The 23,143-nt window shown below is 44.2% G+C and overlaps 2 protein-coding genes across 6 annotated transcripts; one reads left to right on the top strand and one right to left on the bottom strand.

The window, feature by feature from the left end:
* Positions 1-227: 227 nt before the first annotated feature.
* rmi1 (RMI1, RecQ mediated genome instability 1, homolog (S. cerevisiae)) lies at positions 228-8,862 on the bottom strand. Of its 3 annotated transcripts, none has more exons than XM_052069176.1 (9): positions 8,695-8,862; positions 7,528-7,714; positions 7,343-7,453; positions 6,495-6,644; positions 6,352-6,422; positions 6,143-6,266; positions 5,549-5,639; positions 5,242-5,470; positions 228-2,054 (listed from the first exon to the last, which is right to left on the bottom strand). In XM_052069176.1, exons 2-9 carry the CDS (start codon positions 7,681-7,683, stop codon positions 1,226-1,228), a joined length of 1,761 nt encoding a protein of 586 aa, XP_051925136.1. In that variant the 5' UTR covers positions 7,684-7,714; positions 8,695-8,862; the 3' UTR covers positions 228-1,225. The 3 variants fall into 3 exon arrangements, with proteins under 3 accessions (XP_051925136.1, XP_051925135.1, XP_051925137.1); XM_052069175.1 differs by lacking the exon at positions 8,695-8,862 and adding an exon at positions 8,201-8,357; XM_052069177.1 differs by lacking the exon at positions 8,695-8,862 and adding an exon at positions 7,830-7,986.
* Positions 8,363-22,636, top strand: hnrnpk (heterogeneous nuclear ribonucleoprotein K). Of its 3 annotated transcripts, none has more exons than XM_052069179.1 (16): positions 8,363-8,446; positions 10,310-10,420; positions 10,777-10,874; positions 11,029-11,085; positions 11,747-11,790; positions 13,106-13,178; positions 13,274-13,387; positions 15,215-15,343; positions 15,982-16,301; positions 16,584-16,631; positions 18,062-18,101; positions 18,755-18,770; positions 19,027-19,059; positions 19,545-19,603; positions 19,919-20,088; positions 21,730-22,019. In XM_052069179.1, exons 2-16 carry the CDS (start codon positions 10,366-10,368, stop codon positions 21,758-21,760), a joined length of 1,287 nt encoding a protein of 428 aa, XP_051925139.1. In that variant the 5' UTR covers positions 8,363-8,446; positions 10,310-10,365; the 3' UTR covers positions 21,761-22,019. The 3 variants fall into 3 exon arrangements, with proteins under 3 accessions (XP_051925139.1, XP_051925138.1, XP_051925140.1); XM_052069178.1 differs by having other exon boundaries at positions 8,365-8,446; positions 21,974-22,636; XM_052069180.1 differs by having other exon boundaries at positions 8,436-8,547; positions 21,974-22,636.
* The last annotated feature ends 507 nt before the right edge of the window (positions 22,637-23,143 follow it).

Raw genomic sequence — 23,143 nt, 5'->3', positions numbered from 1 at the left:
ACTCACCCATTCTGAATATGCTTATATTTATATTTTATCATTTATATTTACTTACTTTGTGTTCTTCTACTTCTCTTTCATAATTGTTTGCTGCTGTGAATTGGGAATTTCTCCATTGTGAGACAAATATATATTTTTTTAATGTGCTACTGTATATTGATTGGTTGGGCGGCGAGTTAGATTGATGAATCACAATAGTTTTGATTACATTTTAGGGGTTGGATGAGTGTGATGTACCTACAACGCTTTTTTATTGTGCCACCCGACAAATTGTATCCAGCATCCAATTCCATAAAGAACTTGGAGGACCATGGCAGCATAGCAAACCTTTGTTTGAATTCATTATATGTGGGCCCGCTATCAGTTTGTGGAAAAACAGCAACAAGTTCCTGCGCCAAGGCCGATAAGAAGCAAATGAACGTGTATAGTACAAATGATTAACATGATTTCTGCATCCTTTCATTCTAGCATTTGCTCTCTGCGGTGCATATCCCAAAAGGCAGCATTTAATCAAGCTTTGAAATGTTTGTCTTGAGGTCTCACTGTAAGTTTATTAGATAAAAAGTCACATTTAACAGCAACCACCTTTCAAACAATTGTATACAGTGAATATTAACAAAGCGTCAACAACAGTTTGTGATGCACATAAAGACTCATTAGGATAAAAAAACAGAGGAGCTCTGTAATGACGAGAAATCATAAAAAATCATGACTTTTCCCTCATTTTTCTTTCCTCTTATTTGCTCCCCGGGGTGACTTTATTGAGAACCTGTCCTGCCCTTGGATATTCAATTATTTCACCAGCGAGACGTAATGGATGCAAATGAATGAAAGCAAAGCTGGCAATTCATTACCGCAATTTAAATATAAACTCAAGTCCTCTGCATCACTCTTCTTATTACAGATCAGAACTACGCCTTATCATTCAGCATTTACTGGAAATTTTAATGCATATGGTATAATGACAGACATTGCATGGGAGAAATAGCTCTGTGAACAAATGAATGAAATGCCCCTCTAATGACAGCATGCTATAGTGGTGGGCAGCAGATGGGATGCATTGCGACATGGGTTCACACATTGTCTCCTCTCCAGATTGGAAGCAGAAGGGCGGCTTGATCGCAATCATTTCCCAAATAGGGGAAAAACTCTGCACCTAAGTCTCATTAAAAGAACTCTGCTTGTTGTAAATGTCACTGTTCTCTATCCCACCCTGCTGCCATTCTCATTTCCTGTCTCGCACCCTCTGCTCTAGCTCACGGCAGACCCCCTCGGTGACAGGCTCAGCCTGGGTCACCACAGCTCCCCCGACCCCACTGCCCACCTCCACAGTCATGAGGCAGCACATATCCACCAGCTCCTCCTGACAACGCCTCATGCCGACATCCAGCTGGGCCCTCCGGACCGGGTCGCGCCTCATCGTACTCTTCTCGGCCACCGTGAAGCCCAGCAGGCCTGTCAGAACCCGGTCGGACAGCTCGACGTCCAGGTAGCCGCTCCCATCCGACACTGTGGCGCGGATTCGCCAGAGGCCGTCACTGGTACTTAGTTTGCCCAGGAGGGTGACGATGAAAGCTTTGATTGTTATGCGGGTAGGTACGGATATTTCGTCGAGCAGACACAGGTAAGTAAACGGGGGTGTAGTTAGGGTGATGTCACCCAGTGTGTCCGTTGTTGGTCCTGCAGTGCTTGATGGGTGACTCCCACCATGAAGTACACTCTCTTTCCGAACTATTTTATTCACAGGTAACTGGCCGCACTCTGCAGCGTGTGGTAAAAAGTCAATTTTCTCCATGACGTCACTCCCATTCTGTCCTACGGGAGGCTCACGTGGAGGAGCTATGCCTTCCTGAAGGACTGCGGCATCGAAATCGTCCAGCGTGAGGTCGACAAAATCCTCGTCGGGAAAGTCGTCCATGTTGACATCGTGCTCCACCGGGCCTTGCCGGGAATGCAAGGGCTCAATGAGGTCGGACTCCTCTTGCTCGTTACCACGGCGACCGCTTGGAATTGAACTGCCTCTGCTCACATTGGAGTGCATAGAAGCTTCACTTCTAAGGGAAAGGGTAATAAATTAACACAAAAAAAGAAAAAGATGGATTTACACTGCAAGACTAAGTACCCACGTACCATTTAATTCATCTTAATGTATCTTCAAGTGCTGAAATCACTTTATTTACATTTAACACAAACCAAATGACCACACGTGTCAATGTTGGGCATGTAGCCACAACACAAAAGTAAATACTTGAAGCTGCCAGCAGCAATGAATGGCCCCAGGTGACAGCACATTTTTCATGGTGAATTTTCAAAAATCTTTTGATGCTGTGCTTCACCCACATTAGTTGGTGAAGGTACTGGATAAAGCGTTGCTACTTTATGTCTGGAATATGTCTGTCTGGAATTCTTGGGCTGCCTGCTACCAAAAACAACATCTGCTATCTCGACCTTAGCCTGGTGAAAGTACACATGGAAGCTAGTGCCCTACCATCACCCCCTCCTTCTTGGCCATAGTCTGATAAGCCAGGACCGTCTCCATAAGATGACCTTGACGTAGCAGCTAGGCCTGTCACGCACACACAACCAGACGATCACACGCACATACACTACCTTGTATCACCGCCTTCATTGTTCATGTCTTGTGACCTGTTGTAATTGTCATATGCTTGTGCAAGCGTTTTTTTGCCTAGCTCAAATTATCCTCAAAATTAGGATAGTTCGAGCGTGGTTTTTATCTCCCCCTCTCCCTCCCCTGTGGTTTCTTCCGACTTTCAGGGTTGAGTGAACGCTGGCGCGTCTGGCCGCCGCTGCTCAACCCGTTCTGTGTTTTATTGTTTTTGTTCCTGATTGCAAAGTGTCCTTGGGTGTCTTGAAAGGCGCTTACAAATAAAATGTATTATTATTATTGTTATGATGATGATTATTATTATCTCACTCATCTGTCAAGAAGAGTTCGGTGAGGCCATGGAAGCCGACTTCCGGGCGGCTTCGAGGAAATTCTGGTCCACCATCCGACGTCTCAGGAGGGGGAAGCAGTGCACCACTAACACTGTGTACAGTGGGGATGGGGCGCTGCTGACTTCGACTCGGGACGTTGTGAACCGGTGGGCAGAGTACTTCGAAGACCTCCTCAACTCCACCAACACGCCTTCCTTGGAGGAAGCAGAGCCTGGGGACTCTGAGGTGGGCTCTCCTATCTCTGTGGTTGAAGTCACCGATGTGGTTAAAAAGCTCCTCGGTGGCAAGGCCCCAGGGGTGGATGAGATCCGCCCGGAGTTCCTCAAGGCTCTGGATGTTGTGGGGCTGTCCTGGTTGACACGCCTCTGCAACATCGCGTGGTCAACAGGGAGAGTGCCTCTGGATTGGCAGACCGGGGTGGTAGTCCCTCTTTTTAAAAAGGGGGACCGGAGGGTGTGTTCTAACTACAGAGGGATCACACTCCTCAGCCTCCCTGGTAAGGTCTATTCAGGGGTGCTGGAGAGGAGGGTCCGTCAGGAAGTCGAGCCTCAGATTGAGGAGGAGCAGTGTGGTTTTCGTCCCGGCCGTGGAACAGTGGACCAGCTCTACACCCTTAGCAGGGTCCTTGAGGGTATGTGGGAATTCGCCCAACCAGTCTACATGTGTTTTGTGGACTTGGAGAAGGCGTTTGACCGTGTCCCTCGGGGAGTTCTGTGGGGGGTGCTTCGTGGGTATGGGGTACCGAACCCCCTGATACGGGCTGTTCGGTCACTATACAACCGATGTCAGAGTTTGGTTCGCATTGCCGGCAGTAAGTCGGAATCGTTTCCAGTGGGGGTAGGACTCCGCCAAGGCTGCCCTTTGTCGCCGATTCTGTTCATAACCTTTATGGACAGAATTTCTAGGCGCAGCCGAAGCGTTGAGGGGGTCCGTTTTGGGGGCCTCAGTATTACATCCCTGCTTTTTGCAGATGATGTGGTGCTGTTGGCGCCTTCAAACGGGGCTCTCCAACTCTCACTGGAGCGTTTCGCAGCCGAGTGTGAAGCGGTTGGGATGAAAATCAGCACCTCCAAATCTGAAACCATGGTCCTCAGTCGGAAAAGGGTGGAGTGCCCCCTCCGGGTCGGGGAGGAGATCTTACCCCAAGTGGAGGAGTTCAAGTATCTTGGGGTCTTGTTCACGAGTGGGGGTAGGAGGGAGCGGGAGATCGACAGGCGGATCGGTGCAGCGTCTGCTGTGATGCGGACGTTGTATCGGTCTGTTGTGGTGAAGAAGGAGCTGAGCCAAAGGGCGAAGCTCTCAATTTACCGGTCGATCTACGTCCCAACTCTCACCTATGGTCACGATCTATGGGTCGTGACCGAAAGAACGAGATCCCGGATACAAGCGGCTGAAATGAGTTTTCTCCGCAGGGTGTCCAGGCTCTCCCTTAGAGATAAGGTGAGAAGCTCAGTCATCCGGGAGGGGCTCAGAGTCGAGCCGCTTCTCCTCCACATCGAGAGGAGCCAGATGAGGTGGCTTGGGCATCTGATTCGGATGCCTCCTGAGCGCCTCCCCGGTGAGGTGTTCCGGTCATGTCCCACCGGGAGGAGACCCCGAGGAAGACCCAGGACACGCTGGAGAGACTATGTCACCCAGCTTGCCTGGGAACGACTCTGGATCCCCCGGGGAGAGCTGGAAGAAGTAGCTAGGGAGAGGGAAGTCTGGGCTTCCCTGCTAAAGCTGTTGCCCACGCGACCCGGCCCCGGATAAGCGGTAGATGATGGATGGATGGATCTGTCAAGAACGCCTGTTTCTTTTGGATGGATTCCCTGTCGATTAATCAAAGTGTGAGGAGAATTTGCTCCAAAATGGCAGTTTGCTTGCCTCGTTCCAGGCGTGGGGGTTTGAGGCCTTTATGTGGATCTCCCCATGACAGACATAACAACCAAACTTCATGTTGCTCGGTAAAACCTGCTTTTGGGGCTGAATTCAAAAAAGAAAAATGTGGGCCCGACCCGAAAAGATTACCATAGCAGATAAGAAGAGGAATCAAAACGTCCACTTGACATAATCTATTATTCCAGGTAGGATAGTTGCAATTTCCCCCAACAGTCTCCAAAGTCGAACCAAAACCAAATTTCATTTGTCATGAAGCATCCACGATTCGTGAAGCCTTTGTTCAAAACCCGAGAAATAAATAGTGACTTACAAACTTAAATCTACAATGACATGTCAGTTACGACCGATCTGAGGAGTTTTTGGTGACTAAATGTCATGACAGAACACTGACAAACCACCCACCTGCTTGTTGAGGCGCTCAGGCTCCTGATGGTGGAGCTTCTACAGGACAGAGCAGAAAACTGGCTGAGCGTCCTGTAGCCGCTGTCTTGAACCAGACTGACCGGAAGCCTCTCCACTAGCACCGCCTCCTCCTCTTCCTCGTGCTGCTGCTCTGCCTGCTGGGCCTCCAGACCTGCCAGCAGCTCCTGGTCATCTAGCTCCAAGTCCTGCCCTCCCTGGTTTGTGGCATCTTAAGCAGTTTTGGGTGCGTAAGTGGCTTTGGAAGCACATAATCAAGTGAATAAAAGTTGCCGTGGAAGTTCTCTACCTTGGTGTGATGGTGGGACTTCTCCACCGTCTTCCTCTTCCTGCTGCTGTTGCTCTTCGGGTAGTCCTAGGGCCCGGCATAGAACCCTTCCCTGTCAGCGCAGAGCATGTACTGTATCACTTTTTTGTTATTCTAGATGTACCTGCTCTATATGAGTCAGTTTATTCGAATAATCATGATATGTCGGGCGATGTCATGTACCCCCCGTGCTGTAGGTTCACAGGCAGACTAAAACAGCAAACATTCAGCTGCATTCAGTGTTTGGAGAGTTCCTTTAAAAAATGTATTCCGATACAGTTTCAAGTTACCTCTTCAAAATGTAGTTAGTCACGCACTCCAAGTATCACATTAAAGTAATGTGATTTCTGCATCTTACTCCATGTGGGCGACGATCCTGATTGGCCCCATTGCATGTGGACTGTAACCGCGAAAGGTGAAGAATACCATAGATCTATCTGCTGGGTCACCACCCCATTTGGCCCCATTGCATGTGGACTCCTAACTGAACATCTTAACGTTAAAACACCACTGCTCAGTTTAATCAGTTGCTAAAAGAAAAAACTACCTCGAAGTTTCAAATTTGAGAAAACTAACCTGGTTGTTGCTTTCGGCCAGGTCTTCCACTTCCCCGCCCAGGACATTTACATTGCCCGTTCCCAACAGTAGCATCCCAAGCCTGCAGATCATCTGCCCTTGCAGCTGCAGCTTCACCCCAGGCCTGGAGGTTGAAAATGCTAACCATCATTTGTGTTTCTTGTCTTATGTGACAGTTAGCATGCAAATAAACGTGAAGGTCCTTTCACCTAAGAGCGGTGCTCAGTGCAGGTATCGGCTGATACTCCATGGCCTCCAAGCTCTGAACGCCATCTGTCACCTGAGACAAAGTTGCACATTATCATAATCAATCAATTTAAAAGGCCACCCAGATTATAGATGGTCCACTAACCTGCAGCAGGAGCATACGTGTGGGTTTGGCCTCCCAGGGCCTTTGAGTGTACTGTGTGACAGCTGAAATGTTGTCATTGGTGCAGTCTGTGCCCCTCAAATGCTGCAGCTGAGCATACGCGGGCTGACTGATGTCCTGCAATGAGTCAACCTACAAGAGAAAGGGAACGCTCTAGCACAGCACACTGTCCTTTTTATGCTGCTTTTATTTTTGCCTGCTGAGTGATACAATACTGCCCTAAAAAAGTTTGTATTGACATCTAAATCCCGTATCCCAATGAGAACGTTTGCAAAGGCAGTGAATGCTGATTTCTCATCAGGGTTTGTTCAAGGTCCCAAACGTTTTTAATGTTTTTCCTTGTTTTTGTTCTTTTTCAGTTCAAAATTTCCATGCGGCAAGAAAGGCGGTCGGTGACTACGAAAACTACCGGGGAACGTCTTTTTGTCTACATTCAGTAAACATATTTCCCATTAGGAAACCATGGAAAGGAATTAACCTTTCTTAGCCGTACCGAAAATATAGGTAACATGGTGGCATGCTAATGGTCACACACTTGTAAAAATTCAAAGCAAGAAACATCTTCGTCGGTCAAAACAAACACAACAACAAAATATTCTTTATTGACATATTCCTAAAAATACTATATGGCGACAAATGTCAAATTGTGTGAATTTAGGTGTGTTCTACTGTATTGTAAATTGAAGGTGTGCACTAGTAGCTACATGATGTTTTTTTTTTTTTTTGCAAATGTAAATCTCACGTGCCTTTTGTTTATTAATGTCCGCTCTCCTTGGTCCGCTGAAAAGTTGTGTGTACTTCCATAATTAAGTGACTGTGATAATTCGTACCTGTACACAGAAGGTCCCGCTGAGCTGAGTCTTATGGGCTTGAGCAAGTCCCTCAGGGAGAACCGGGTAGTCCAAGTCCTTCAGGTCAGTCAAGAGCCACTGGTCAAACACCTAATAAGGATGTAATCAGCGCCAGCGTATTTCAGGTGGCCCAACAAAGTTAAATGACAAAATAATCTACCGACCTGTTGGTTAATTTGCTGCTGGGTCAGTCTGCCCACACCTCCTGCCTCTTCCTGGAGCCACTCGACGCAGGCCTCCAGCCAAGTGAAAGGAACACGGACATGCCAGGAGGACTGCAGCCAGGCTTGGGTCACCTGGACCATAGCCTGAGGAGACATACTTTGTCTCTCCCTTCACCGGCCGGTCACACTGTTGAAGAATTTATTATCATCTTACTACTTTGGTAATCAGCATCAGGATACAAGTAACGTTTATGTGACAAACAAGGCAGGAAATTGCCTAATGGTCAGAATGTATGCCTCACAGTTCTGTCCTTCAAACTTGAATGTTCTCAAGTACTTGTGTGAGTTTTTTGGATGCTAGAGCTCGAGTAACCCAACACTACATTGTCCATTGGTGTGAATGTGCATACAGTATATGTTTGTCTCGATGTGTCCTGCAATTGACTGACTAAACAGTTCAGACATACAAGGGGTACAGAAAACAAAGGTGTGCGTGTTACATCAACACAAATGAAGTGTTTCATAAGGCGCCAAAACTTCACAAAAGACACCGCATGCGCATACACTGAATATTCGGTATTATTAACGCCATATAGGCAACGAACATAAAACAAGTGTTTCAGACGATTTAAGACGTTGGCCATACCTAAAAGTAAAACATACATACACATACCTCGAGACCAGAGTACGAAAACGACATAAACGCCGCTAATTTCGTAAATCAAACGACTTCCGGGAGAGGAGGTGTCAAAATGCCCATAATCATGATTGATCGCCGTAAGAACCAACCAGAAGTTCGTTTGAATGCACGTTTCGCCTCGCGGTGAACCAATTGGCTCGGGCGTTTCACCGCTGCACACTTTCTTTTCCGTAGCGAAGCGAGGGGGAGCGGCAGCGAGGTGTCTCATCCCACGTTTGGGTTCGTATGCTTCTCATTTGTACATTTTTGTGACACATTTCGATCTCAAAATACCAAGAGAACGCCAATAGACCGCTATAAATCGCGCTGTCGTGAAGAGAGTAAGTCCCTGGCGTCACGTTTTTAAAATAAGATTACATGTCTCGCGCCATTTCTCTTCAACTGATTTTATAGCAAGATGGCGAAATTAGCTTCTGGGAGCTAACGGCTAGCCCGGTATCCGTTGACGTGTGTCCCTTAGTACCCACTTTTTGTCGAAGCGGACGTCCCGCGAATTACCGAACAGTCGCGGTTTCATGTCCACAGTGCAATAATTTACTGGTCAATCCGGCCCGACCGGAATTGAACCTAATTTGAGAACGGCGTTCTTGACAAAGCGCGTAGCTAATGTATGCTCATATCAGCTAGCCACCTTGCTAGCGTATCCTGGTTGTTGCTTTCACGGACCCAAGTCAACCAAATCTTGCTGACATAGTGAGCCACCCTATTTCTTTCCGCTTTGATTTAGTACCCCCAAATCGATTAACCATTTATTGATACCTAACTGGTTATTTGTTTTATTCGCCGTTCATTTATTATATACGTGCAATTTGTCAAATCGGCGAGATGTGATTGGCTGATGTACGGAACCCATCATTGTGTATTAGCGGTATTTTTGTCATCGCATAGCCTGTCTCGGAAATGCATTTTCTCCTCAAATCAATTTTTGCCACATCCGTTCCAGCCATTTCATTTTTTTTAAATAAAGAAAACAAGCAGACAGATGTGTAAAAACACAATGAGGTGGATTTAAATGTAATATATAGTGTACTTAATGCTCCAAATTTCACAAATGATTGGGCTGAACTATTTTGGAAAATAATTTAGCCCAATTGTGATTTTTGTTTTCCTCAATTGGAATTAATTTGCAATTTCAAGTTACCAGCGATATAAAGTTTCACCGTCCTCTTGGGCATTTTTAAACGCATCTAAACGGTATTTTAATATATGTTACAATGAACAAAGATCAGACTCATCATACATGAATACTTTGCCTTCTCGGTTGGTTTTATGCCAAAGTAAAGGTGAATTAATGTGAAACACAGTTTATCTACTTCAATGAAAATTGTTTTTTATATGTTCAGTGTGACAACTGTACAACATTCTACCCAACAAATCTGGCATAGACATCAATCACTGAGTCATAAATCAAATTACAATAAAATTGCAAACATCTGTGGCTTTATCTCTTCAACTTCTTCATTTAGTTCAACAATATGTAAACATGGATTGGACTACGCCTCTTAAGCAAAAAATCTCTCTCTGAAATGAATCATTCTAAAAAATTGTAGCCTTTGCGATTTGAACATTTTTCTGTTCATTCAAATGGCGATGTCAAGTTGAATGTGACTAATTATTCGGCCACAATTAAAATTCATTTGTATACATATTTTCAGTTTAAGAATTAAATTACAAGAATAATGTAAACATCAATGGCTCAACGTTTTTATTTACTTAAATGATGTAAACATGGACTGCACCTCGTAAGCAGTATGTATGGTGCGTGCGCACACGCACGTGTGTGCCAACTGAAATGAAATCCCCGCCCTCACACACACACAAATTGCAATTTTTTCGACCAAATTGCGATGTCAAATTGAATGTGACTGAATGTTCAGCCCCAACTAAAAATCAATACCTAATGATGAGAGCACATTACTGACTGTGGCTCATGCTGGGACATCACACTACACTACTTCAGTTTTTGTGCCAGTTCCTCTTTTGGATCTCAGTGGCCAAATCCTGATTTCCACGCAAGCACATTTATTCAATTAAATTGTTACTTCTCCCCCCACCACCACTCTCTCGTGTTATTTTTAACAGGTAACCACAACAAGCGGATCCCATTTTTTTTTCCCCCTCCACCTTCAGAGGGTATCATGGACATAAAAGACGACCAGCAAGATGATTCCTCATTCAGCACAGAGACAAACGGTAATAATTGCGCTCGTGATGATACTGATGGAATACAAATATTTTACAAAAAAACACTGAACCGCCAATGCACATTGTCCATGAAAAAGACGTTTGCCCCCATACACAAAGAAAAACAGAATTGGGGAACAAAATCCGAATGGTCTTGTGCTGCAAGTATTGATGAAAAGAGGTGTCGCACAAAGGGACAGTCTAATGTCCAAATGTTTTTTTCCCCCCATTTGATGTTTATTTTGGCCAAACTTCAAAATTGGCAAGCCGTAAGACAATTGGTGTCTGAGATTCCACTGTTTTCTCTTTAATGTGGCATGAATGTTAGCCGGCTTCACGCTGTCTGTTTATCTCCTTTGTGGCAGGTAAGCGTCCCGCCGAGGATGCAGATCAGCAGAAATCGTTTAAGCGCTCCAGGAGCTCGGATGAGATGATTGAGCTCCGCATCCTCCTGCAGAGCAAAGTAAACGAGCCATCCTTTTTAAAAAAAAATTATGTTCTCAGCAATAGACATGCTGATTTATACCATCTTAGTGTATTCTTTTTGGTCCACCCTCCTCTCTGTTCCACCATCTGTTTAATGTGTCCTTTTCTCTTCATTTTTGTTTGACTGGCAGAATGCAGGAGCTGTAATCGGAAAGGGTGGCAAAAACATCAAAGCACTGCGTTCAGACGTGAGTACATGTTGAAGTTTTGTTCCTTTTTGTATTCCCCCCTTTCCACAGCCTCTGAAAACCTCAATTGGGCAGCAGTTTTTCTTTGACAGCAATGTCCCTGGGTAACTCTGAACTTAAGATGACCATGTTTACGTAGTTTAAACTGGACCAGTCCTACTGTTAAGTTGTTTCTACCTCTGAATGATAAAGTCAAAGAAGAGCATTCAGGTAACCTGGCCAAGTCTTTTTTTATTTCACTCAGTCATTGCCTCCAGTTTGCCCTCCCCTCCCCCTCCCATCTCCTGCTGTCTTCTGGTCTGTTCCCAAACGTTGAACTCTTCATGTTCTTAATATGCCATGATCTCTCTTTTCCAATGTCACCTTCTCTCCTCTTTGCCAAGCCAATCTAAGAGAATTCAACACATGATCAGTGTAGAGCCTGTATATTAAAACTGTTCCCCCTCTCCCCTCTCCCTTGTTTATTATTTTGCTGTTGACTTTTTTGCCCACTTCCTCCTCTGTTGCCCATGTTCTGGACGGCCCCTCCTGCGCCCGCCCGCCCACCTGACCCCGGTTGGCCCTGCCCATAATCGCGCCCCGTTCCCTAAACGGGCGCCTTACTTGAATGACATCCGCGCTCGAATGGCCCCGGCCCCTCTGCCCATGCCACCACGCCCAGTACAATGCCAGTGTGTCAGTCCCAGACAGCAGTGGGCCCGAGCGGTATGTCCCTAAGCTCCTCCCTCTCACTGCCTGACTACAGATCAAACAGACGAGAAGATCCTGCCTCTTTATCAGCTCAACAGTATTTGATAACCTACTTGTGTTCACTGTATGTTAGCCATGTTTTTTAAAAAAAGCCTTAAAGTCCAAAGTTGTCTTTCCGTATTTTTTTTTTGTTTTGTTTTATTTTTATTTTTAAGTCACATCAATTGTTTATCAGGTTTTTCAGTCCGCCACTGGTCTTTTTCCTCAATCTTGTTAAAACCTGCTTTTTGTTGTGCCAGCTCAGATGCTTTTGTTGCTTTTCATTAATGATTATATTTTCCTATCTTCCGCCCTCTTAAAGTCAGTGTTATGGGTGCTTTATTTGCGTGTTAGTCCCATAAATCTTCCGCTGTGTCCTGTGCCAACCCATTCTTCCTTGTCCATTATATAACAAGCCTTAGCTGACCACCCCATTCTTTGGTTCAAACACCATTGTTTGTGTCCCTGGTCACCTGCTTTTTGCTTCATTTCGGTGTAACCACTAATTGCTGCAATTTTTTGAACGTGCAGGATGCCACTGTCCCAATCCTGCTCGAATATGCATCATTTGGTTATATAGTATGGCTTCTCCCACTATCACCTTATTGGCACCAGTGCCAGTAGTGCAAATCTTAATTTTACCTCTAGTGCTCACATTCATCTGTTGACTTTCTTATTTTCCCCCTTACTGGGTGCAGACATCACGAGTCAAACTTGCTGTTCAAGACGCAATGAGTTCATGTTTGAATGGTCTTTAATAGCTTGTTTGATGTATGTAGTCTAAATCATACTACTGACGTGAGCACCCACACCAGATTTACTGTATGCTTGTGAATTCTCTTTAGTGCGCATTGGTGCAACTTTTTTTTTTTTTTTTAACCGCCCCACCAGACAGATTGCAGATTGTCCCCAGATTTCACTCTCCCGTCTTGCCCCTCCAGTGGTCACTGATTGCTGTCACTTTGTTTTGGTTTCCCTTTTTCGTCTTTTTTTGTTTTTTTTTTTAATCTGATCTGGATAAAAGACCTAGAAAAGTCTTTGTAATCACCTTGAGTTTTGTAGCTCTTTGACAGCTACAGTGTGGCATTAATACTGCTCTACCTTCACAAGTTAACAGAATAATGGACCTAACGTTTGAATAATTTTGGTTAGGTTGAACAAATGTACTTTTTACTGGTTTTCTTATTGAATTCTTTAATCTAATATGCGACCCCCTCCTCCTTTCCTTCTGGGATGCCTCATGGGCTCCCTGCATCGCCACTGCCTTGTCATTGGCATGTGCAATGTAAAGCATCCTGTGCATCTGCGCTGACATAGAGACCATTGGTGAGATCATGCTCAAGATCATCCCTACACTGGAGGAGGTAAAGGACTCAACTTGTTTGCCTCGACATGTTTGGAGACTTGCACTCTTAACCAAGCGGATGAGCTATATTCACATTTAACACGTGCTCCGCAGTACCAGCAGTACAATGGCATGGATTTTGAGTGTGATCTGCGTCTACTGATTCACCAGAGCCTGGCTGGCTCCATCATTGGAGTGAAGGGCGCCAAGATTAAGGAGCTCCGAGAGGTATATATTTTTTCCAACTTGCATAAAGAAACAAAGTTTCTTACAAAAAAAATCTTCACATTTGTTTTTGCCTTGTCCCGATTTTGTCGACATGGTTTGAAATCGGGGTCAATCGCATGGTTTTCGGCACATCAGGATTGGCTGGAAAGAGATTGGATTTTAATTTTTTTTTTTTTTTCAATTTCGAAGTTACGACTAAAATATTTTAGTTCTTTACTTGATTTGAACTGCTGTTTAAGGCATCATCTTGTGATGCCTTAATTCAAAATAAGGTGATTGAGACAATTTAGATGTGGTCTTTTTCATCTTCATTGCATTCAAATATTGATCGGGACTCGGGTACAGGCAGATTCTCAAAATCAAGTGACTCAAGGTCGGGTGCAAACTGATTACAAAATGTTGGGGGAGAAAATCTGCCAATATTAAAACCCCACGATGTGTCAATTGCGCCACATTTCTTCAACTAATGGCCCCAACTTTTAACAGACGCAATGTCTCAGTCAACGGGTGAGCACATCCACTTGAAGAAATACCTTTCACCAGAAAGACGCCTTCTTTTTTCCAGTATAGTGAAACTATAACAACATAAGGCGTGTTCACACGGCAAGATTTGGTCCGGTGCTACGCCGGGGCTGCCCCAGTAGAGCGTTCACACGTGCAAATTGGCTCCGGCGCAGCGCCGGAAAAAGACTTGACACCGGACCAAATTTGATCCACTTCAGGTAGGTGGTTTAAAAATTTGCTCCGGAGCAAATGCTCGTTTGCGAAGCAGCACCGATGTAAACGCAACTGGGTTAAATTTGCTCCAGAGCAAATGCTTGTGAAGCGTACGTACGGCGAAAATGCGTTGATTTCGTGCTCTGTCGGACTTCCGTCATGTGTTTGTTTAATAACGACACAAGACTTGGCTGGTAACAACTTTCCTTTTGTAGGAGACTGGACTGTCTCAGAGTTGTTAGTGTAGTTTGTTCCTTTGTTGTGTGTTCACAACCCCCCGCTGCCCATATAATTTATTTTGTGATTTCCTCTCTTGATTTTCTGTTTGTCGCATATATGTTTGATTTTCTGAGTGTCATTGAAGTCATCGTTGATTTATGTTTTCGGTGGCGGTCACTCTCGAGCAGAAGGCACGGAGACCAAGAAGGAGAAGGACGTGCCTGTCCAGTAGTCGCTTGAGTTGTGTATACGTTTCAAAAAGAGCCAACACGGCTGCTCATTTGTTTTCTGTCGTTTTGATCTGCTGCAGAAACTGCTCTGTGAACTCAAGTGTAGCTGCACCGACGCTGTGCCGGTGTAGACACGCTCAGCGGCTTTGTACGTGTGAACGCTCCACACAATTTGCTGCGGTGCAAAATATATTGCAACAAAATACATCGGTGCAGCGCCGGAGCAAATATGTGCCATGTGAACACCCCTATATATAGATCCTACCGTATATCTGATTATCATAATGCACATTGCCTGCATAGCAAATGTGGAATCTCTAAACCTGAGGTAGACTCGGTTTAAAGTGTCACATTTACAGTGTTTATTTATTTATTGATTTACTTATTCAATATGACCACAGGACATCCTTAAATTTGCCTTTTGAATGTCTTAAAATGGCATACACACTCAAATGAGATTGCAAACAATCTTGACCCAAATAGATGCCTGATGGTCTGCAGTTGTATAAATGGGCACGCGCGGGCACTACACCATATGGTTAAATACTGTAATTGTATGATCACACAATTTCTTTTCTGGCTCAGGATGTAATCACTTTTTTTCCACTAAAAATCAGATGCTTTATTGTAAACATGTCCTCTTGTGTTCGTTTTCCCCTAGAATACAAAGACCAGTATCAAGCTGTATCAGGATTGTTGTCCTCAGTCGACAGATCGTGTTGTGCTTGTCGGCGGTAAAATGGAGCGCGTGGTTGAATGTATCAAGACCATGCTGGAGGTCATCGCTGTCGTAAGTGAGAGAGAGAGACATGTGTTTGATAGACTTTTCTACATATGTGTCTGATGACTTAAGTTCATAACATGAGTTTTATAGCTACATTTGTCATCTTTATGGAATATCATTTTTAGATGGGCCCCCACGAGATAGTGTATATGTCATACCATCTCTTGACTTTGTTTGCATTATATAGTCCATCCATCCAGGGGGGGGTTGTTTTTTTTTGGGGGGGGGTTGCATGCATCGAACACTTCAGAATGGAATCAGACCCCTTTCAGGTGTGGCTACAAATCTGAGCTCTGTTGAACTGTCAACTCCAGAAATGTGAGCTTCATGTCAAAACACACTGATGTATATATACACACTCAGCTGATCAAACACAAGAAATGCATTAAAAAAAGTTACTGCTAAATACCAGAAATAAATACTAGCAAAATGAGAGATCATTAAATATGATTTAAATATGCGACACCCACACTGTGCCTGTGTGGGTTTTCTCCGAGTACTCCGGTTTCCTACCACATTCCAAAAACATGCATGGCAGGTAAATGGAACATTCTAATTTGTCCTTAAGTGTGAGCGCGGATGGTTGCGTTAATCCTACTTTAAATGACTGCCGTTTACGAGCCTCAATTCCTTTCTTTTTGCAGGCTCCCATCAAAGGCCGCTCACAGCCATACGATCCCAATTTCTATGACGAAACCTATGAATATGGAGGCTTCACGATGGCATACGAGGAGAGGGGCAGCAGCAGCCGCCGGCTAATGAACAGTTTTCCCATACGAGGAAGCCGTCCAAGCGCCGGCGACCGCGGCTACGATCGAATGTCCTCCAGCAGGTCGGCTCGGGGACCGCTGCCCCCCTCTCGCAGGGATTACGATGACATCAGCCCCCGGCGGGGTCCTCCCCCGCACCACCAGAGCAGGAACCGAGGTCACACTATGTCCATGGGTCGCTCACACAGAGGCGGGTAAGGCGTTCATTTCATTCTTCTTCCTTGTTAAGCCTTTAAAATTAAATGAAAGTACACACGTGTTGTTTGCATGAGACGTGTGGTTGCTTATTTTTGTTTCGATAGTGCACACACTTGCGTTACATTTCCAATTTCGTTGGATAAATGCTCTTTTCTGACTAAAATTCAGTGCTGTGCAATGCACACATGATATATTTATTGTTCATTTCATCAAGTGTATGTTGTTATGCCTGGGCGTCTCAGTGTATTTTTTCTCCCCCATCTCCATCTTTTCCACAGAGATGATCGTTACTATGACTCATACCGTGGATCAGATGAAAGGTCAAAGTAAGTTTTGTTAATTTTTTCTTGTTAGTTTTGACACACACACACTGTGTCACTTCTCCCAATGTGATGGTCCCCTTATGTTTCCTTTATTCCTCTATTTGTCAGTTTCTGTATTTAATTCCTCGTCCGAGTTCCCCTTTTCCACGAATAATACTTTTCAGTGCCCAATGAAGAGTATTGTGGTCTCCCTTTTGCTAATGACTCATTTTTTAATATGTAGTAGTGTGGATCGTTGTCAGATGCTAATGTGAAACGGCGCACAATGGGCAAACTTGTTTGCACAGTGGTTTCAGATTATGTGGTCCTGCAGCACAAGAAAGCAAAGCTCAGTTGTTGCCGTATTGTCCCCACCCACACCCACACGCACACACACTTGACTGTTGGTTCATAAAATAAAAATAATCCCATGTTAATCATTAATTTAAAAAAACAACTTGTAAACATGGAGAACTGTCATTTTAATGGACATTTGAGAGGGTCGATATGGATGGAGTACCCCCCCCCCCCCCCCCCCCCCCCCAAATAAATAAAACATTTTGTCAACCGGGCATATCATTGACATTCCTGATAGAATGACCGCAAGGCAGCAACAGTGACTGCTGTCAGCAGCCTTTGCATGTAATTGGATACCTTGAAATTAGGCCGATATCGGATGGATACTGATAACGGGTATCGAGACTCGCCCATTCTTGCTTTTTCAACACAAGAACCCCTAATGTAAAGCGATAAAACAACACACAAACCTCTCGCAAGCCAGCTGGTTAGCGCCAGAAGCTAACATAGCAGTCTCCACCATCACAAAAGCACGGTGCTTGACTTGGTTCACAAAAGGCTACTCCATTCGTGTCAAGTAATTGGTGAGTAGAAACCAGTAATCATGTCAAATGTGACTGACGGCAAGCACTTCTGCTTGCTGTACAAGTATACTTGGACACCACCGGTGGGTTTTCGGTTTTAAATGAGTCAGTTTATATCATATCGATGCATCTTGTCGATACAATAAATGATTCTAAACATAACGAGTGAACATACGGAAATCAAGTGAAGAAAATGAGATTCCAAACAAATGTCCTCGGCAATAGTGACAAGGCTAGCAAATAAATGCACATTACGGCGGGTGGGAGCAGCAAGCAGCAGCCCTTGGCTCTGATCTTCATCACCACCACCTGTCACTCCTCTCACCATAACACTGTCAGAGCTGTTCCTGTGACTGTGTGGGAAGATGGCTGGGAGAAAATGTGTTTATACTGTAATCTTGCTCAGCGTGTGTGTGCAGGTTGACCTGGACCGCAATTTCTTTTCCTCTCCTCCCCCCCTTGGAACGTTTTCAAGCATTTTTTTTCCAAAGCATTTCTATTTTGTTCCAACCACATTCTCACCCCCCCCCCCCCCCCCCCGACCCCCCGCCTCTGTTTCTCTTTCATGACCAGTGACAGAAGAGGTAGACCGGATCGCTACAGTGATAACATGGTTAGTGACCCTTGCTTAAATGCATGCAGCTCGCGTGCTGCCGGCATCCTGAGGCTAGTGCATGCTGCTCACAACCGGTTTGTGACAAGCTGTGATTGTGCATTGTGTTGCACTCACGCCCAAGCTTTATTAAAACCCAATTCTCCCGCTTGTGTGTACCAGCCATCTCTCCGAAACGACCGTAATCGCCCCAGCTGGAGGCATCCCATAGTAATCAGTTATAATTACCCTTTTAATGCGTACTTTTTCATGGCCGGCTTGTTTTTCTGTGCAAAGAGAGAGAGAGAGTGGTGGTGACCACAGTTGGTTGCTAGGCAATAACGCTTTGTTGACAGACTCTCTCACCCACTGCCCTCTCTGAGAGCTGGCAGGAAACTGCCTACCGTTGCCCAGCAACAGCGTTTTGAATTGCCTGTTGCCCTGGCGACAGCAGCCGCTGAATAGCGGGTGAAAATGGGGGCTGATTGGAAGGAGGGGGCTGGGGGGAAGAAGGAGGAGTCTGGCATATGGATGAAAACTGGCTGGCTTTTAGTTGCGTCTGCTCCATTGACGATACATGTAGATGCCGGTCTGAGCATGCACTCCTCATGCGGGATGCGAACAGAGATGTGGCCCCTTGGTAACCTATGTCCTTTTCTCTTTGATTTTCACAGAGTGGGGGAGGATATGGTAAGTCGTTCACCTTTTTATGGCCGGATTGCAAGCATGTAGTATAAAATGCAGTGATGTTTTTCGACTATTTGAATTTGTGCATGTAGATTGACATTTGTGATGTTGAACGGTCACAGCCGAGAGAAATTACATTTTACAGGATATAAATTATGAACTTCTGTTCAATAGAAAAAAATAGGCAGTTGCATGTGTGATTTTATTTTATTAACTGTACAAAATGTCTTTGAGCATTGCTCTTTTCTGTCCTGTGCAGACAACAGCTCTTCTTGGGATAGCTACCAGTCAGGTGAGTTCAAAGTCGACATTTTTTATTATCATTATTTTTAATAAATTGTATTTTAATTACTGAGTTTTTTTTAACTTGTCACTGTTGTGTTAAAATGGCAACCAAAGCACATAATTGTCTTGCCAGTAATTTACCCTTGGGGGTAGTATCAGAGTCATAAATGCGTGAACCGCGATTGCGGCGTGAAGTTTAACACTCATCCCCCGCCCTGTTATAAATCACACCATGCATGGATGACTGCCGTCCTCTAATTATCTGTTTGTGGGATGCAGTGTCCCAGTGTGAAAGTGCCTGCTGTTAGGGCAACATCCCACTTCCACTGTGTGATGTGTGAAAGACACAGGCTGATACATGCTGCAGCTTCTTTTGTGGCTCCAATTTTGTCGCGTGAAAGAGGCTCATCCTTGTGACCTGTTTGAAGAATACTGTGTCTCCCCCCCCCAAAAAAAGCGGTATTTTATAACTGTTCAATCTGTTGCCGTCAGGTGGACGGGGTTCCTACAATGACCCGGTCATCACCACACAAGTGACCATCCCCAAAGACGTGAGTTAAACAAATGATGTGTTCGATGTAGGGTAATACACCTCTTAACACTTGAAATTAAACAGATGCAAATTGAACACTGCATATCATAAAATGCTTAGAATTGTGATGACTGCGATTACAGAAATGGATATTGCCTGCCATATAAGCCCCGATATCAATATGTACTGTAACCCCAAAACACTTGTCAGATTGTTCCCATATGTGCCTGGTTTGTATCTAATTGGAGGTTTGCTGACTAATATGTTTGTGCATCTACTTCTTTTCCTTTTCCTCCTCCCCACCACCGCCGCAATTTGTAATGGCTCGTGCCAGCTGGCGGGCTCCATCATCGGCAAAGGTGGCCAGCGGATCAAACAGATCCGGCATGATTCCGGCGCATCCATCAAGATCGACGAGCCTCTAGAGGGCTCAGAGGACCGCATCATTACTATTGTGGGCACCCAGGATCAGATCCAGAATGCCCAATATCTTCTACAGAACAGGCAAGTTGTACTCTGACCCTCTCACTCTAAACTACTTCGATGTTTGTCTCATTCTCTAGTGCAGGGGAAGGGAACCTGGGTACAATTTCTCCAAACAACTAGTTTAAGTTTGCCCGAATATGAAATGAAAAATTTGAAACCTAAAATGGACAACAGCCTGTCCTGTCCTGTTTGTCTTTGTTTTTTTTCTATGTCCATGCTAAATGGGGTTGATGAATTCAATGTTGAGGGGCCTGGCCCTTTAAAATAATTCATACATTTTTCCAGTATATAAAAGTTTGAGTATTTAATAGGGATGTCCTGATCACGCGATCAGACATTGGGCCCTATCAACGTCATATTTTCAGCTGATCGGAAATGGATAATTTCTTCCCCTCCAAGGGCTACAATATATTCATGTCTATATAATATTTTAATGTGGAAAGCCAAGACGGCAACTTGCAATATGAGCCCCGCATTTAACAAAACTAATTTAATATGCCACCTGAAAAACTGATTTGCACCCCAAAAAAGAGGTTGAAGGTGTGAATTGAAATGTCCATTTTTTAAAAAACATGCTCCACAAGCTATAGCAGAGGTGTCATATTATGATAGTTTTGTTTAAAAAACAAAAAACAAAAAAAACGACAACAAAAAGAAGCTACTTTGGAGGTGCATCCCCGCTCCCATTAATACATAGCCACGGTATCGGATCAGGACTCTGTATTGACAGATCCTCAAAATCAAGCGACTTTTACACTCAGGTGTAAAAAATATGGTAGACATGCGTTGTGTTTAAGTATGTTGTAGGTGCAGAAAGAATATAAATAGCACAATTTCAATTAAACTACAAGGAATTGTTTGGAAAAAAGGCCCTGAACATGTAAACCACAAGAGTTAAAAGTTTACAATACTTATGTTTGGCTACATCCTGTGGTTTCATAAATGTATGGCCATCGATGGACCGCAAAATAAAAAGGTTCCCTGCTCCTGCTCTAGTGCCTGTTCAGTGTATTCAAAAGACCCCTGCGTTAGCGTGTCTCTTTTTAGCAGACACACACCAATATGTAATTCAGGCAATTTCTCAAATGCTCTGTTTTGAAATGGTTGTGAAATGCATTCATGCTGTATCTCTTGTGTCTCTTGCCTGCTGTCTTTCCACTAACACCCTTCCTTTCTTCCCCATGCAATCTGCAAGTAGTTCAAACCTTCCTCTTACACTAAACGGCTAAGGAGAGGCAAGCAATTTTGGGGGGTTTTACAATTGGACTCCTCCAGGTTCCTTGAATTGGAAAGAGAAAAAAAGAAATATAGCAAAAACTCATTCCCCCAACCCCCACAACCCCTTCGAAGCCGTTGCAGTGTGAAGCAGGGAGTGGAGTGATTCTTCCCCTGGCTGCTGCTGTGTGGAAGACTAGTGATTTTGTTGTTTTTAGTTAGATCAAGTGACAACAAATCACAGTCTGCCAAATAGCAGGGGGCTCCTCCTCTTCTGTCTCCCTTGGCAACCAGTAGGCACGTATACAACATACCACTTCCTTCTTTTTGTCGACGCTAATACAGCTGTACAACCTGCTGCTTGCTGCTACTGTCTAATTAGCAGTGGTGTTGCCATGGTAACTAACCCTGCCTCCCTCTTTCCTCCCTCTCCACCCCCTTCAGTGTGCTGCACCTGCTTGGACTCAAGGACTAACCCCATCCCCGCCCCCCATGTTTCACTTTTTCCCCCTCCCCTTTTTTATTTTTGTGCATTTGCTTAGTTTGTTTTTGCCCACCGAATTGTTCTTTCAACCCCCCCACCCCCTCATCGTTCAACCCCTGCTGTAGCCTATGATGAAGACTTTTTTTTTTCTTTTTGTAATGACTTGTTAATTGAAGTTCTTGTGCATTTTACTCTTTATTTCAGTGTGAAGCAGTTCTCTGGTCAATTGCTGTAGACACCCCCCAGGATTGACTCGAGCAGATTGCCCCTCCCCCAACACATTTTCCCCCTCCCTCATACATACCCCCATTAGACTATTATTCTGGATTGTGGGTACTTTTTGGGGCGGGGGGTAATTTCATTTTTATATTTGTAATGTGATGTTCAACATTCCTGTGCATCAAAGATGTTCTGCATTCTTTAAAAATTTAGGTTTTTTTTGTTTGGTTGGTTGGTTTTTAGTTTACCTGCTTAATGTTTGAAATACACTTCGGAAAATAAAAATCCAATTTCTCCCAGCAGATTTAAATAACCTTATTTGTGATGCTTGTTTTTTGTGTGTATAGTGCTGACTCACGCGTCCCATTACTGCTCCAAATAATCCACAATGTAAAATAATTTCTTTTTAACAGTTTTTGGGTATGCTGTGATGCATAACATTACACGCTGGCTATTCTATCAAAATAAATAATGTTTTTGTGTGAGTTAAATTCAGTAGTTTCCATCCTTTGGGATACCTGCAAGATTTTTTGTTTGGGTTTGATCTGAAAAACAAACAAAACCCATGTCTGTGCTCTCGACTACAGTCGTCAATGCTGTAAAACGTTTGTCAAGTTGTAAAATGAATAAAGTTGCCACTTTTTACTCGGATTGTTCCAGGCTTTTTTCTTCCATATATGGGGTGCATCTACCCCAGTTGCCGAATTTTAAGGCCCTTTTAGTATTGCTGGTTTTTAAATCAATCTGAATCCGTAGGTCGTTCCCCCCCATTTTTTCCCTTCACGTTTGCTTGAAATAATTAAATGCTGCACCCAACTGTCAAAATTGGTGGGGCGGTGAATCGGATTGATTTGCTGGGTCTCCTAAAGGTACTGCGTATAACAAAATTGTTTGGTGCTCAGTTCATAAAAGAAAAACAATGGTCACTGAAATAGGACCATTGTTTTTTTTTTTTTTCAGTTTCACTTGAAACTGAAAAAAAAAATAAGTACAACTTTATTGCCAACTGTGCAGTATGTGCAACATACAGCACGGATGTAAAAATGTAAATTTACAGAAAATTCCTCAATTAGACATTTCTTTGAATTTGGGGTTCAGTCGATACACGTTTAAAATTAAAATTAAAACAGGCCTGCTCATAAATAAACGTTTAGT

This window comes from Hippocampus zosterae, chromosome 6 (genome assembly GCF_025434085.1).
Source record: "Hippocampus zosterae strain Florida chromosome 6, ASM2543408v3, whole genome shotgun sequence".
Classification (NCBI taxonomy): domain Eukaryota; kingdom Metazoa; phylum Chordata; class Actinopteri; order Syngnathiformes; family Syngnathidae; genus Hippocampus; species Hippocampus zosterae.
This window is presented reverse-complemented; position numbering and strand designations above follow the sequence as displayed.